At 38.9% G+C, this 14,827-nt stretch overlaps 1 protein-coding gene across 7 annotated transcripts in view; it reads left to right on the plus strand.

Moving 5' to 3' along the window:
• Positions 1 to 14,628, plus strand: part of fnbp1l (formin binding protein 1-like) — a 46,179-nt gene extending 31,551 nt beyond the window's left edge. For 2 of the 7 annotated variants that reach the window (XM_054790209.1, XM_054790213.1), the window contains 10 exons: positions 731 to 877; positions 1,040 to 1,261; positions 2,200 to 2,367; positions 3,310 to 3,324; positions 3,635 to 3,744; positions 4,038 to 4,170; positions 5,245 to 5,336; positions 5,787 to 5,962; positions 6,140 to 6,177; positions 6,937 to 14,628. In XM_054790209.1, coding sequence (XP_054646184.1) covers positions 731 to 877; positions 1,040 to 1,261; positions 2,200 to 2,367; positions 3,310 to 3,324; positions 3,635 to 3,744; positions 4,038 to 4,170; positions 5,245 to 5,336; positions 5,787 to 5,962; positions 6,140 to 6,177; positions 6,937 to 7,077 — 1,242 coding nt within the window. In that variant the 3' untranslated portion in view covers positions 7,078 to 14,628. The remainder of the gene's footprint in view (positions 1 to 730; positions 878 to 1,039; positions 1,262 to 2,199; positions 2,368 to 3,309; positions 3,325 to 3,634; positions 3,745 to 4,037; positions 4,171 to 5,244; positions 5,337 to 5,786; positions 5,963 to 6,139; positions 6,178 to 6,936) is intronic. The other 5 variants (XM_054790207.1, XM_054790206.1, XM_054790210.1 and 2 more) reach the window with 5 other exon arrangements.
• Positions 14,629 to 14,827: the final 199 nt, after the last annotated feature.

The raw sequence follows: 14,827 nt of genomic DNA on the forward strand, positions 1-14,827 counted from the left end.
ATACATGTTTTATTGATTGTTTGTCTTTTTAATTCATGAACCTGTAATTAGTTTAGCACTACCATTTTTCTCAGATTTTACTGTGAAGTTTGTAAAAAAAAAAAAAAAAAAAAGAAATACAATCTTAATTACATTTAGCCATTTAGGAATTTCATAATTCTAGGGATTTTAGAATTCACGCCCCGGCAACCACTTTCAGACTATAAATCTACTTGGCTTCCATTGACAATAACAGGTAGTACGGAGTACTTGATGTGCTTCCTGGTCAGGGGTTGCAGGTGTGCGAGCGGATATCACGTGGGTGACGTAAACTGCTGGTGTCTCAGTGGAAGAGCAGTCACTGGAACGTGTAACTTTTAGGCATACATCTGTAGAAATGCCAAAAATAAACACACGTGCTCACATTTGTTTACACACCACTTTGATACCTACTGCTACAGAGGTCTGTTTTTTGCCCTCTTGAAATAAAATTGTCTTCTTACTGTACGTCTTCTTACTTTACATGTCGAGTAGTAAAAACAAGAGCAAAATGTCTTGTTCCAACTGATACATTCAATATGGCATCGTTTTTGTAGTTTTAAAGTCGAAAACGAACACAAAGTAGCTGAGCCAAACCGAGCCGGTACTACACTGTAGTGGAAATGCGGCATATGTGGACACGTTATCAGCATGGCCCAAAGGATTGCCTACCCAGAGCATTGTTGTCAGGGTGCCTTTGATTGTCTTTCAGAATCTGCAAGATATGGATCAGCGTCGGACAGTGAAGCTCGGGGAGACGTACCGAAGCTTTGCCGAAGCAGAAAGAAGGGTCATTCCTATTATTTCAAAGTGTTTGGAAGGAATGGTTTCAGCTGCAAAAGCTGTTGATGAAAGAAAGGTGTGTATGATTTGAATCAGTGGAGCAGTGATGAAGAGAAAATATAATCTCCCCACATCTAGTGGATGGATGTAAAAAGGAATATAACGACTCTTCTGCTTTTACAAGTTACATGTTACATGTGATTTTGTCTTTATACATATATTTCTGTCGTTCCTCCAGGATTCAACCATTGTTGTGGAGTCATTTAAGTCTGGCTTTGACCCTCCAGGCGACTTCCCTTTCGAAGACTTCAGTCAGAATCTAAGTCGAACAGGGTCAGATGGGACCATCACCAATACACCCAAAGGCGACAGAGATGGGGCCCCGGGACCACGACCAGACCCAAAACACACAATGAGCAAAACCAAGAACAAACTCTGGCTCTTTGGAAAGAAACCAAAGGTATTTGGATTGTCTGGAGCTTTGTGTAGCTTTTTTTATATATATATTCGTGTAATGGAGAAGGTGTTGACAAAATATACCAAAATACAGCCAATTAATTAACACTATGTTGACAAATTACTTTCGGCAGAGCAGTTTTATTTCATAATCAATTATCTCAGTAGGATTTCATTATTTTCATGTATTTTTCCTCACAACTTGAAAGGTTTTTGTCACCTGTCCAGTGTTTGTCTTAAATCTTTGCTGAACTTGTGGACATTGCCCTTCCCCATAAAGACATTGTTGGTTAATTATTATCTCTCTGCTGTTGGTGTATATACAAGTCACCTGCAGTGGATAGCAAGTCTTTAGTGAATAAGAATTCATTTGATTGAAGCATTTCATACCTTACGCTACTTGAATTTTAAAGCTTGAAATCATAGTTTCAAGTATTTGGCTTTGATCGTTTTTGCAGTATTCAAATTTTATTAAGATTTGAAGTACGGTAGATTGATCAGTTTGTCAATGACTAAACAAGCTTTTAATACTTTTTCAATGTCCTCAAGAATCCATGTGTAGCAATACATACTTTTCCACAGTGAGTCTTTCAGACACAGAACACATTTTTGGTACAATGAACAAAAGCCAGTAGGCAGTATCATGTTTGGGTATTTATGATCACATTTGTGACCATATGAAGGGGAACATTTCTGGGGCAATTTGTCAGTGCATCAGTGGTACGTTAACAGCTTTGAGATGTAGATGGCTTAATCTGTTCTATTTCATTTAAATGCTCACAGTTGATGAAAAGTCAAAGGAGTCATAAAAAGCAAAAGTTTTGTCATAAGTTTGCCAGGTTCTCTCTCAAGATAAGAAACTTTATATGCGATAGCCGAAAGTGTCCAAAGAATGTGTCATCTTGACTTATTGCTGTATCCTTTCTTCCTGCACCCTACCAGTCCCCAACTTCCTCTCCTCCTCCCCCACCTTCCTCCTCCTCCCGCCCACGATCCTCCCAATTTTTCCCTCCAAACCGGTTCAGCTCTGACAGAGTGAACCACTATCTTTCTGAGATAAAGACAACAGTACCCAGAATCCCCCAGAACTTGAAGGGCCTGAGAAGAGGGGTGAGCCAGGAAGTATCATTGTGGCATTGACGTTTCTTAGTGGCACATGTTAGTTTGTTTTACTACAGGATGTCTGCAGGTTATGAAAATGCTTTTCAATCGTAAAGTCAAACAGATTGCTTCCAAGATACATCTTCAGCAGTCAGCTTTGTTTGTTTTCAAAATGGTATTTTGACTTAATGACACTTGCAAACACCCTGCTGTAGTCTGTCCTCTCCACTTTTCCCCCCTCTTATTTGGGTTCCATGTCCTGTGTGTGTTTTTCTCTCCAATTATGAATGAGACAGATTTCTGCCACACTCGCACCAAGAAGAAAGGCTGATGATTGACCATTTGTGTGAGGGATTCTGAGGGGTTTCTGGTTGCAGTGCTGATGTCTCCATAACATCAGATGTGCTGTGCTGTTGTTGGTCTTGCAGAGTTTGCAGTCGGGTGTGTTTGTGTGGCCTGGTTCCACTGACAGAGCTTTGTTACCCACTTAACTAAAGAGCACAAAAGACAAAGCCTGTTGTGGCTTTATCTCTTGTCATACGTATGTGTTAAGTGGCTCTGTCAGTCTGTGGAAATGCTTCACACAGCAGTGACTCTTATAACTCATGTGAAAAAGTTCAGCACACTGTATTTTGTAATTTGTAAAAATGCTCTGGCTGAATGAATGATAATGGCCAGAACACGTACTAATTTATTATAACAAACATCAATCAAGAAGTCTAAAATACAGTATATTTTTAACTGAAGATGGAAAAACAACATTTCAAGTACATCTAGTTTTTTCCCCCTCCATTTATTATTATTACATGAACTATTAGAGTCATACATCTGGCTGAAGAGCTGGCTGGTTGCTGGGTTTTGATTTATAATCTATTTGGCAACCTCACAACTAACCAAAATCCTATGTTGTCTGCTTGCTTTTGCTGAAATTGGTAATGTGTTATGGCCCAGTGGTCTGTCAAGATGGTAAGTGTGTGTTTAGATGATAGTAGACACACGATATCGCCAGATCAGTGTATGTTTCTTCACCCTCTAGACATCCTGATTGTGTCCAAACAAATTAGCCTGTAGTAGAATTTACCCCATGTCCCAGTTAACACATTAGAAACTGTTGAACCGACAAAAACATGCCAGTTATTAATCATGTGGGGGTAATTACGTTTGGCATAATTTATCTTGTGTTGTTCATTGTCCGCTACAGACCAGTGCATCTCAGCTATATTCTGATTTACATAATCCTAGCTAGGATATTGTAATTTTGTTATCTTCCCACCAGGCCCCATCAGTGGAGGACTTCAGCCACTTACCGCCTGAGCAGAGGAGAAAGAGGTTGCAGCAGAGAATTGATGAACTCAATAAGGAACTCCAGAAAGAGATGGATCAGAGGTTGCTTACTTACCCATTATTCTTTAGTCATCCACATAATCATGCAAAGGTTTTCAGAAGATTTGACTCGTACTTTCAGCAACAGCTTCTGTGTGGCTGCGGTCTTTTATTACTAAGGCAGATACTAATATACAGAACAAGATTAATATTGCACAGACTCGCAGTCTGAAGCTGAAAGAAAAATAGCAATCCAGCGGTTGTTTTGGGGGTTCATTGCATTATTTCTTTAAATTTGTGCAATGCCTTCCCATTATCATGTATCCATTACATCAGTCTGATTTTGCCTTTGCTAGAGATGCCCTGAACAAAATGAAGGATGTGTATGAGAAAACTCCTCAGATGGGCGACCCTAGCAGCCTGCAGCCCAAGATATCGGAGACTATATGCAACATGGAAAAGCTCCGTTCTGAAATCCACAAACATGAGGTAAATAAGGGGCAAAGGGTTGTTAAGATTGTCAAGGATATCTTCTTGTACATTACCTACTTGCCTTGAAGTCTTATTTACATTTCTGAGCTCAACGTATAGTACCTTGGACTAGGCACGCTCCGATAAGGGTCTTATGCTACCGATTAATTATACATTTTTCCATTTATTTATGATGAGTGCTATTGGCCAGGGGTGCTGTACAAAGGGGGAAAGTCAAGACAACTCCAAGGTCCCTTTTCTGCCAGGGGGCCCTAAAATAGGACATTACTAATAACATTAGAAATTAATTAATAGGGTTTTGGGGGTGATTTTTTTTTTCTTTCTCCATGGGACCCAGAGTTCCTGGCTGCATCCCTGCTAAAAACTATATATGAAAAAAGGAGTCACCTGAATTTAGCATATTTTACTTACTTTTTCAAGAAAACATATATCAGTCGTAAAACGTACAGGAGGATGAGACATCTTCTTTAAGGAGACATTGGATGTGAGAGTACATTGGTGGAGCTCTAGCAGGAGTTCCAGGTAAGTGAAAGAGCACTCGGCGAACCCGGTGTCTTCCACTGCTGGAATTCAATTACTTTTTGGGTTATTTGCTTAGCCTTCTGACTGTCATGCAAATACAAGTGAGAGTTGTCCACATGGGGCGTTAGCTGCCGTTTGACTGATGATCAAAGTCAAAGTCACAGGTGTTTGTTCTTCCGTATGAAATTAAAGCTACACCTGCAAGATAGTTTTCGTGGCATGTGTTGGCAGTTAAGTTCCACATGGCAGACATTATTGTTTTTGTTTTGGCATGCCTGCGCCGCTGTCCAAGATGTTAGTTAGGGCAAGACACAACAGGGAGAGATCCCTGCGGGCTGCAATAGTACTAGCCACAGGTGATTGGCATTGAAAGGCATTTTTCAGCATATGCAGATCACATGATTTTATCTGAGCATCCCTAGCTTGGATGTGTTAATAGCGCCATCTCCTGGCCAAATGAGGAAGGTTGTTGCATGTAATAATGCTGATTGTGACTGTCAATGAAAATATACAGTACACTTTTGACCAAAACAGACACTCTGTTGACAGACTTGGTTATCTGAGGTGGAGGGAAAGCAGAGCTCCAGAGAGAGGAGACACAGTGCTGACAACCACCATCATACTCCTCAAGGCAGAGAGAGGTAACACCTATACAAACTTTGTGAAACATCACGACCTGTCTGTTTGTAGCATAGATTTCCCTTGGTGCTAAATAATTTAGATAATATATGTAATACATTTGCAGCGTATTCTTTCTATGAAATTATGTTGTCATAACCTAATTGTCCTCTCCTAAAAAACAAAACTAAATACTAATCATAGACAAATTAGAGACTCAAAGTAATGTAACCATATACTGTACATATTTATATGTATGTAATTTAACTTGCATTATTATTATTATCATAACTGCATGGAACTGAAACTGGATCCTCAATATAGAAATTGTGTTTAGAATTGACTCATGCAAACATAATGAATTCCATTCATGACATGTATGATATTAGGATTTTCAGATACCAACATTAAATCACAAAGCAAAGCAAGACATTCAAAAACAAATCTGTCTTCTACTATGTGTTTGTCATCAGTCCTGAAGGCAGTTATACAGAAGACACCAGTCAGGAGCATCACACACCTCACTATCACTCCAGTCCCCCTCAGCCCGGACACCCCAGTGCTGACCCCCATGAGTTTGATGATGAATTTGATGATGATGACCCACTGCCTGTTATCGGACACTGCAAAGCTTTGTACAGTTTTGACGGTAAGCATAAATACCGTCCGTATATTGTATGTAGTGCGGGATGCTTGAGGAGGAGGGCCCTTGCAGGACTATGAATTGCTGATGTATATCACCCAAAACATTTTATATGCTCATTGAAGGTACATGAGGTAAAAATACGGCCATTTTCTATCACTGACACTTTACTTTTCGTTGTAGGTCAGAATGAGGGAACGTTAGTCATGGCAGAAGACGAGGTGAGTTTTATTTGTTTACAGTTTGTATGTTTTGGCTTTGCACACTACGGTACATTATTTGTTACCATTACTGTAGAAGTTTGTGCCAGTATAATTCACACACAACTAGGGATGGTGATATTGACAAAAAATGCAATATTGGTTTGTTTTGTATTTTTGGATTCAATGTTTGTATTTATCTTTTGTCTATTATATGTTTTTAATGTCTGCTGTGAAGTGCCTTCAGGTACTTTGAAAGGCACTTGCACAACAATAATAATAAAAATATTACCTTACTGACTGAAAAATAACAGCCTTGAATATAACACAACCCCCTCTTTTAAAAAAAAAAATCCAAATCATGTTGTCCGTATTGAAATCACCGATACTCGAATAGAAATGATATTTCTTAGCTGCTTGACAGTTGTTTCACTGGTCATCTTCAAATTGGCATTATCACTTCATTGTTTGCTGACTTGCCCAACCTTTGAGACATGCTTTTTTCCAAAGGGTATACTGGTATGGTCTGTATATGTTATGGCTGCAGCTCTGCAGATTACTGGTGTGAGGAGATTGACTTTTGCGCCACCTGCTGGTTTTCATATATAAACCTGTTTTTGGAGACTTGCTAAGAATAAAATATATATACAGAATATAATATGCCCCCTTTTATATTTGGGTTAGTACAGAACTAACAATTTAAGCAAAAAGTGACCCTAAGTTTTCGCTAGCCGTTAATGTCGTGGTTCTTACATCATCAGCTTTTCTCTCTGCCGGCAGGTCTTGTATATCATTGAGGAGGATAAAGGTGACGGCTGGACGAGGGCCAGGAAGCAGAGTGGGGAGGAAGGTTACGTCCCCACCACCTATGTAGAAATCACCATGGAGAAGAACTGCAAAGGTGCTGTCACCTATATCTGAACCTCCATTTATCCTCTGTCCTATGAACCATCTCCTTTTCATTCTCACCAAACCTGCACTTTGTTCCTCAAGATAAGATGACAAAGAAGAAAGACAGAAAGTGTCGGAGCATCCACATGGACACAATCATGTATTTTGCTATTTTGTGTTTCTTCCCATCGCTTGTCCTTCCTTCTGTTTGTTGCGCTAACCCTCTACTCACTCATCCCCCCCCTGTCACGTCTATGGAACTGATGCTACTGTGGTGAGTGTTTCTGAGTGATGTGCATCTTGTTTTTAAGGCATTTCTATATGTGCCTGAGCCACTGTACATTGCTTCTTACTTATCACAAAGTGTTAAAGATTTTTTATATAATATATTAGAAACAATCTTTTTCTAGTTTTCAATGACTTCCTTGATTTCGTTTTTTAACTGCAAATGTTTGATTATATGCTGTCTGAATTCACTTGTTCACATCATTTGAAGTGTCTTTCTGATGTGTGTGATCCATGCGCATTTTAGTATTTGCTTCACACGTTTCTTTTTTTCTGTGCTGTCACAGACTAAGTTTTCTTATTCTATACTTGCAACATCATAGCAATTCATTTAAAGAGGGTCTTTAGCTCCGATGAACTATTGTAAGTTTTAGAGTTTTTTTAGTTTCGCCAAAACAAAAAAGCCACATATAAAAGTACATCGTATGAGCAAATATCCAAAATTGTTTATTCAACTTTTTAAAGGAAAACTGCACTTTTTTTTTTTTACTTTTGCCCATCATCCACAATCCTTATGTTAGATGTCTTTCTCTTTTCTGTGCGTTCTAAACATATAAAACAGCTAAAAAGACGCAGCTAAGCTCGTAAAGGTAAACACTTATTCCACCTATAAAGCCTTCTGAAAGAAACTCCAAAAAGCGCCAACAACGCCCCATTTACATATAATGTGACATTCATATTAACCAAGCTACAGCGACATTGCTATTATTATTATTATTATTATCAACATTGTTATGCCGATCGAATCACGTTATTGGTGCATTGACACCTTGCCACACCACACCGGCTAGCTACTAGCCGGCTATCGACAAGCTTCACCACACACTCGCCTGCAGCGCGTCAGCGCCTCAGGGCACGACCAAAAAGGTAACGCTACATATTGGGGCCGCCGCTACTTCTGCTGCTGTGTTTGTTTTTGAGTTTGGAAAAGTTAACTCTCGGTGTAGGCGTTCATTTCTATGTTGCTATGTGAAATCAATGCGCTCAGGAAGGAAGTTCCGGTAATGTTTAAAAGGACCAGAATAATAAGTATTACATGTTATCATGAATGTACATGTCACTACATGGTCACAGCATGTATATATAAAACCATAAAACCTTGTTGGAAGTTTTTGGAGGTCTTTTAATAGCGGTCTTTGTAGGGCATAGATATATCCCATCACGTGCAGTAATGAGCTGTCTCTTCTGTTTTTATATCTTTAGAACACACAGAAAAGAGAGACGCGTGTGTTCATGTCTCAAGGATTGTGGATGATGGGCAAGATTCCAAAAAAGTAGAGTTTTTGTTTAAGTTCCCATCTGTAATATGTAGTAGCGAATTTCAACGTAATAGTTACAATAGCTACCAATTCTACATGACAAATAAATCAAAATTGCATTGTGTGCTGTGCATGGTTGTAATCCATGCAGACATAGAATGCCGAACTATTACTCCTGGTGGGATAATGTACACAGTGGAACCTCAGATAGTATCATTAATTCATTCCAGAGAGTCAAGTCAGACTAAAACCAAAATCTCGTCTAACCGAATCGTTTCCCCATAAAAAATAATGTAAGGCTACATTCACACTGCAGGTCAATTCAATTTTTTTCCCCTCATATGTGACCTGTGTCTGATTTTTATCATGTCAGTGTGAACAGTACAGTTCAAATTTTTTCGAATGCGACTCAGGCCTTGTTCGCATGTAGCTATAAATCCGATATGTATCCGATCTACTGCAGTCTGAACTGTTAGGTCACATATATCCGACCTATATGTCGTCGAAAGGCGTGTTTTGCCGTAGGAGACTTCAATAAAGGTACTCACATATGTAGGCAAATGTGTGTCAGCGAAGGGGCTCATGTCACCCACCATTTCTGGCTCCAACATCCACCCACACTCCTCAGAACAGAAGTCGCAGCAAGTTCTCCACGAACAGCCATAACCAAAAGTTTTGCCCTCTTCCTCCTTAATCTCCTGTGTGGAATCATTTAGTTAAGAAATTGTTGATTCCCATTGCTCAAAATCTTTAAAACTGCCAGAAACATGCCAAGGAGAGCACAAACTGGGGCAATATTTACTTCCAGCACACGGCAATGTATGTCACATCATGTTTTGCACATGCGTGTCACTTCCCGGACGCATCGCGTTCACATTTACAGGTCGCAGTATTTTTTTTTGGTAATGTGAACAGCCACATACAAAATTTGATTTATTTTCAAAGCCGAATTGGGCATAATACACCGCACTTGCAACTTTTTTTTGGCTTCATTGTGCGTTATTTTACAGCCACAATCAATAAGAAAAGCAGAGACTGAGCTGGGGTAATTGGGGGGGCGGGGAGCACAACAAGACAACTGCTATATTATGATTGGGCACATTTTTGATGTAAACTGAAAAATATGCCAACCGAGGTTCCACTGGATAAGATGCACCCTTAAAGTCTGAAGTGAAATATTTCTGTTTTAGAAAAACAGTTACTAAAATTAGAAATTACAATTTCTTACAGCAGGGGTGTTCATGGTGTGAGGTGGGCCTCCCCTGGGATGCACCAGAAGATATGTGTAGCGCTTTTAAAAACAACGTTTACATGATATTTATCTTAGCCAGCACGTTGTAGCACAAATAAGGGTGCAGCACCAGATTAACAAACATGAATATACGTAGCTAAGGGTATTGTCAATGAATGCAGGTTGTACTAAGACACTACATTTTCTTTTCTTTCAAGATTGTGTTTGTTCCTTTTGATTTTGTTCAGATTCAGACGCAATCTTACACATGTGTTTGTGTGTCTTGGTGTGGTTGTGTCGTGTTAACTTGGTCTCTCTTCTATATGACTGTGCAGGTTCCTGAGGGCTGCAGGGTGGCCAGGCGATTTGATTTGGCTGGTGGAGGGCTCTCGCTGATTGCTGAATTTTGGTGGTGGGGGTGAGCACGAGAGAGACAAAAAGGAGAGAGGTAGAGAGGGAAAGAGAAGAGCTAAAAGTTTGCATGTCTGCATGCTCACACATCCATAACGACTGCAGCATTGTGGCTTTCTAAAGATAAAAGGCTGGTAGATCGAAGTAGTCGACATTAGTGTTTTAAGTGGTACACTGTAGAGGTCCTATCTGATACCACAGGACTTCTAAATAGCTGATTTAAAAACAAAAACAGGCTACTGACTTTGCGTAGTATCCTATGATTGGCAAGTAGTGGAAGTTTTTCAGCTATAAACTCATCAAAGCAAGCAGGAAGATGCCGTTTTCATGCTCTGTTTTTGTGATGTAGCTATTCTATACTTGAGTTGTATGCAAAAGTCCAGTAAATCTTGACTACACTAATTCTCAGGCCTAGAGTATGCAGGGCATCAGTTGCAGGGAGAATTCAACAATGCATTTTTACACAAGACTCTAATGTTATTTTTTTAGAATTAATATAAATCTTGTTTTCTAGTGAAACGTTTCCCCCATTCTGGAAATGAGGAAATAATCTATTGCAATCTTAGTAAAGATTAGGGTATTTGCTGCTACTAACAGTATCAGTGTCGTGCCATTGAACTCATCCCTTTTATGGTCATCTGTGCTCTGTTGGTGATGCCTGCCTGCCTGCCTGCCTGAGCCACTCTGCTCCTCACGCCTGCCTCCGGGTGTCATCCACTTTAAACCGCATGCCTTTAACATACCATAAATGTCTCCCACATCTTATCTGATGTTCCGTTCAACTTTTGCGTGCAACTTAGTGCTACGATTGTGTTTCCAGCATGAGTTGTGTGTACCATCTCCCATCATTTAGGTGAAATCAGAGCTTCTCCTCAGGTAGCAGGACTATCTACCCCCCCCTCTATCTTTTTCTCTCCTCCTCTCTTTTGTGGCAACTCCACCCTCTCACCAGCAGACGGCAGACTTTCTTTACCAAACAGCAAGAAAGAGGATCTCCGTGTCTTTCCCAGCAGACTCTGCCCTAAAAGCTGCTGCTGTTCTTCCAGACATTTCAGTGTGTCTCGTCTGCTTGACTACGTCTCCCATCAGCCCTCAACAGCTACAGCATCTTCATAGCCGTCCCCCCTGCCCCATTTAATCAATTATGTCTCTGAATGTGATGACACAGGCACCCATATAGCGATGAAGGCCGAACAGCAGTTTAGTTTTAATTTACCAGACACGTGTGTACATGCTCCCCTGGTACGTGCTTGATATTTTTTAATCATTGAATGATTTGTATATAATAACACCTTTTTAATATGTTGAATGTGTTTCCGTGGTGATTGTGTTTAGCCGTGTTTGTTTGACACTCTTCAGGAGACAATGTTTGAATGAAGCCAATGCACTTTGCCCTGAAGTACTACAGCGTTTCTGCTCAAATGAAAGAATGATGAAATGAAAGGGTGTCTTTTTTTTTTTTTTTTTTTCTGTGTGGCCCGACCAGTAAAAGCTCTGGTGGTTTTATATCTCCCTAGATCAGGAGTGTCCAAAGTACGCCCTGGGGGACATTTGCGGCATGCGGCTGTTTTTTTGTTGTTGTTTTTGGCACAGTAATTTTACAAGAATGAAGTCAAAATATTAAAAGAAAAAAAGTTGTACTCTAACGAGAAAAAAATCTTAATTTTACAAAAATAATGTCATTTTATTAACATAAAGTTGGAATATTAAAGAAAACAAATACTTTTTTACAGTCGTAACATTATGAGAAACAAAATGTCATTTTTATAAAATCAGGTTGTGGAAAAAGTTTAAATATGCAAATAAAGCCATATTACGACAGCCCATGCATCTTTTCAGTTTTCAGTATGTGGCCCTCGGTGGAAAACCTCTGGACACCCCTGCACTAGATGATTTTTATACTCCTTTTGTAATAACTGTCAAACAATGTTTTGCATGGTTTTTCTCTATAGTTTGAAGCAATTCCTCTGGTGTTTTACAACCACGTATGTGTGTGTTCAGTCAGCTAAAGCATTTACACACCTATTGATCTTTACTCTGAATCAAACTAACCCCATGTCTCCCAAGGTAATTGAAATAAGATGTGAGCACGCCTTAAATCTTTTTTTGTGTGTATTCTTATGAAACTGTGAAATGTGCAGAATGATGCTGTAGATGCTACTTAAACACCCCTCAGCCCACTAGTCTATATACCCATGACCTTTTAATGCTATGTTTGCTAATTAAGCGCAAGTCTGTGTTTTTGTTTTTTTTAACTAAATAGAATATTAAAACATTAAAAACTGAGACAAAAGGGCCTCATACCTCTGAGAAAGTAAATCCACACAGGGGTATCCTTATTATTGCTCACTTCTTTTTAGAATAATGGTACAGACTGGTCTGTTTCAATGGTTTCTGATCATGCCTTTCACACACATCAAGTGTTTTTTCTTTGTATTTGTACATGAACTACTACTTTATCCATTTTATGAAAAACTCAAGATGAAATTGCTTTTCAGTGGTGACATAACTTGTCTTCCAAGTGTGACTTTTGAGGCACAAGTAGAAATACTCCAAAGATGAACACATTAACATCAATAATACAGCACAGCCAAGTTAAGGAAGTAGAATAAAGAATGTTAGATGGAAGTAATAATCCACTCATGGTAGAAGTTTTTTTTTTTTTAGTGATAACGTAAAACTGAAACTTCACCTTCTCTTTGTAGATAAACACTTGATAAAGGCATTTCATACTGATCCTATCTAGTAATCCCTATACATATAAGTGCACACAGTATATATGAAAAGTACATACTGTGAAGTTTGGATTCAAATGCAAAACTGAATTTAAGCAGATCTGATCTGATGTGAATTACTGCTATGAGGTGCAGTAAAAACACAAATGGTGTTCTTGGCATTGCTCTTATTTCAAATCTGTTCTGATCCAGTTTGTCCTGCAGACTTTACACACGTACACATGTACATATGTTGTTCTCTTCAACTGTTGTTGGAAAAACACAAAAAGTCAACTCCCAGTACAACCTATCAGTAAATAAAAAAAAAACAAAACATACAAGTAGGTTGAGTCCAACGTGTCTTTGCAGGTTCTCATGTGTTTTATAACATCTTGTATTTGTTGTAATAACCAATGGCAGTACTTTCCCTCCCATATACACTTATGCACACTTTTTTATACTTTGAATGTTGTCACACTTTGTGGACTAAATGCCTTTTTTCATCTACTAAAATATTGATGAAATAAAGTGAGCAATGAACAATGAAAACATTTGTTTTTACTGGATGCTAGAAAATAAGCTACAATAATTTACACATTTTATTTCTGTATTATGATGTGTGCTGTTGACCTCTTGGCTGGGTCACCCTTGTTAATAGATCTTTATCGCAGTTAGATTTGTCTGGTTAAATAAAGGTTAAATAAATTATTTAGGGAAAAAAATACACTGCGTACTTAGTTTTGACAGTGTAATCGTTCGGTATTGACAAAATGACTAATTGTACCAGAAGCTGAATGTTATAATATTTCGAGGAAAATGTCCGCATATACCCGATTTTACGTTGCTACAGTAAACTACAGACTTACATTGATCTTTATGAGAAGCCGGGTAGCGTTCTGCTGTAGTTTTATCGTGTTTCTTGTGTTCTTCTTTTAGCAACACGGTTCGTGACGTCATTTCCTGTTAAACACTCTTTTCTGTAGTCTCTGTTTGTTACGAGTGATGGACACATCTTCCTCCGTGTGCGTTCATGACTAACATGTAAGTTTCTTGTCCAGTACAGAACTGTTACTTCATAGATTCCTACCAATGTGTGCTAAGTGCTTCCTTGGTTTACATCACTTACAGTAACTTACTTTAATTGAAGTGTTTGTAAAATGTTCTGGCATAAGTTGAATTACATGCTAGACTCCCATTACGGGTTGGTCACGCATTCATGGCGTTAATGTAATTACTTAGTTTTACCGCTAGAGGACTCCACAGACCACAATCGTTTCAAAGCACTCTGAGCAAATGCAGTGTATTGTGTTGTATTGTCCTCCAACTGCACAGTTCATCATTGGTATTGTATACCCTATATTAAAATGTTTATATTGCATACTAATTGAATGTATACATTTATTAATAGTATGCCGATTGCGCAGTGACACGTAATAAGTGCAAGTACGCAATTACACGAATTGAGGCGATGTGACGTCTGAGCTTGGATTTGAATGAAGCCATTACAAGATATTTAGTGCTGACTTTCCAACACCCCCAGCCCCCGTCAGGTTTTAAGCCATAAATATGCCTCAAACACTTATTATACCCATTTAAATTACAAAATGTATATTGGAGTGGAATTGGAGTAACAATGTAGCCAGCCACCACACACTACAGTGGTGCATTCAAGGACGGCCGAACAAGTGGGAGAAATCACAAAGCAAGACATAAACATGTACAAATCATGGGCTTTCTAACAGTGGTACATGTATGCTGTGCATTTAGCTTGCATTGTCATATGTTAATAAATTACCGATTTATGGTGGACGTGATGTGTTGTCTGCAGGGCAAAACAAGAGAAAAAAACATTTTTAAATATATTTTTCTGTCCAAAATCC

This window comes from Dunckerocampus dactyliophorus, chromosome 10 (assembly GCF_027744805.1).
Source record: "Dunckerocampus dactyliophorus isolate RoL2022-P2 chromosome 10, RoL_Ddac_1.1, whole genome shotgun sequence".
NCBI lineage: Eukaryota > Metazoa > Chordata > Actinopteri > Syngnathiformes > Syngnathidae > Dunckerocampus > Dunckerocampus dactyliophorus.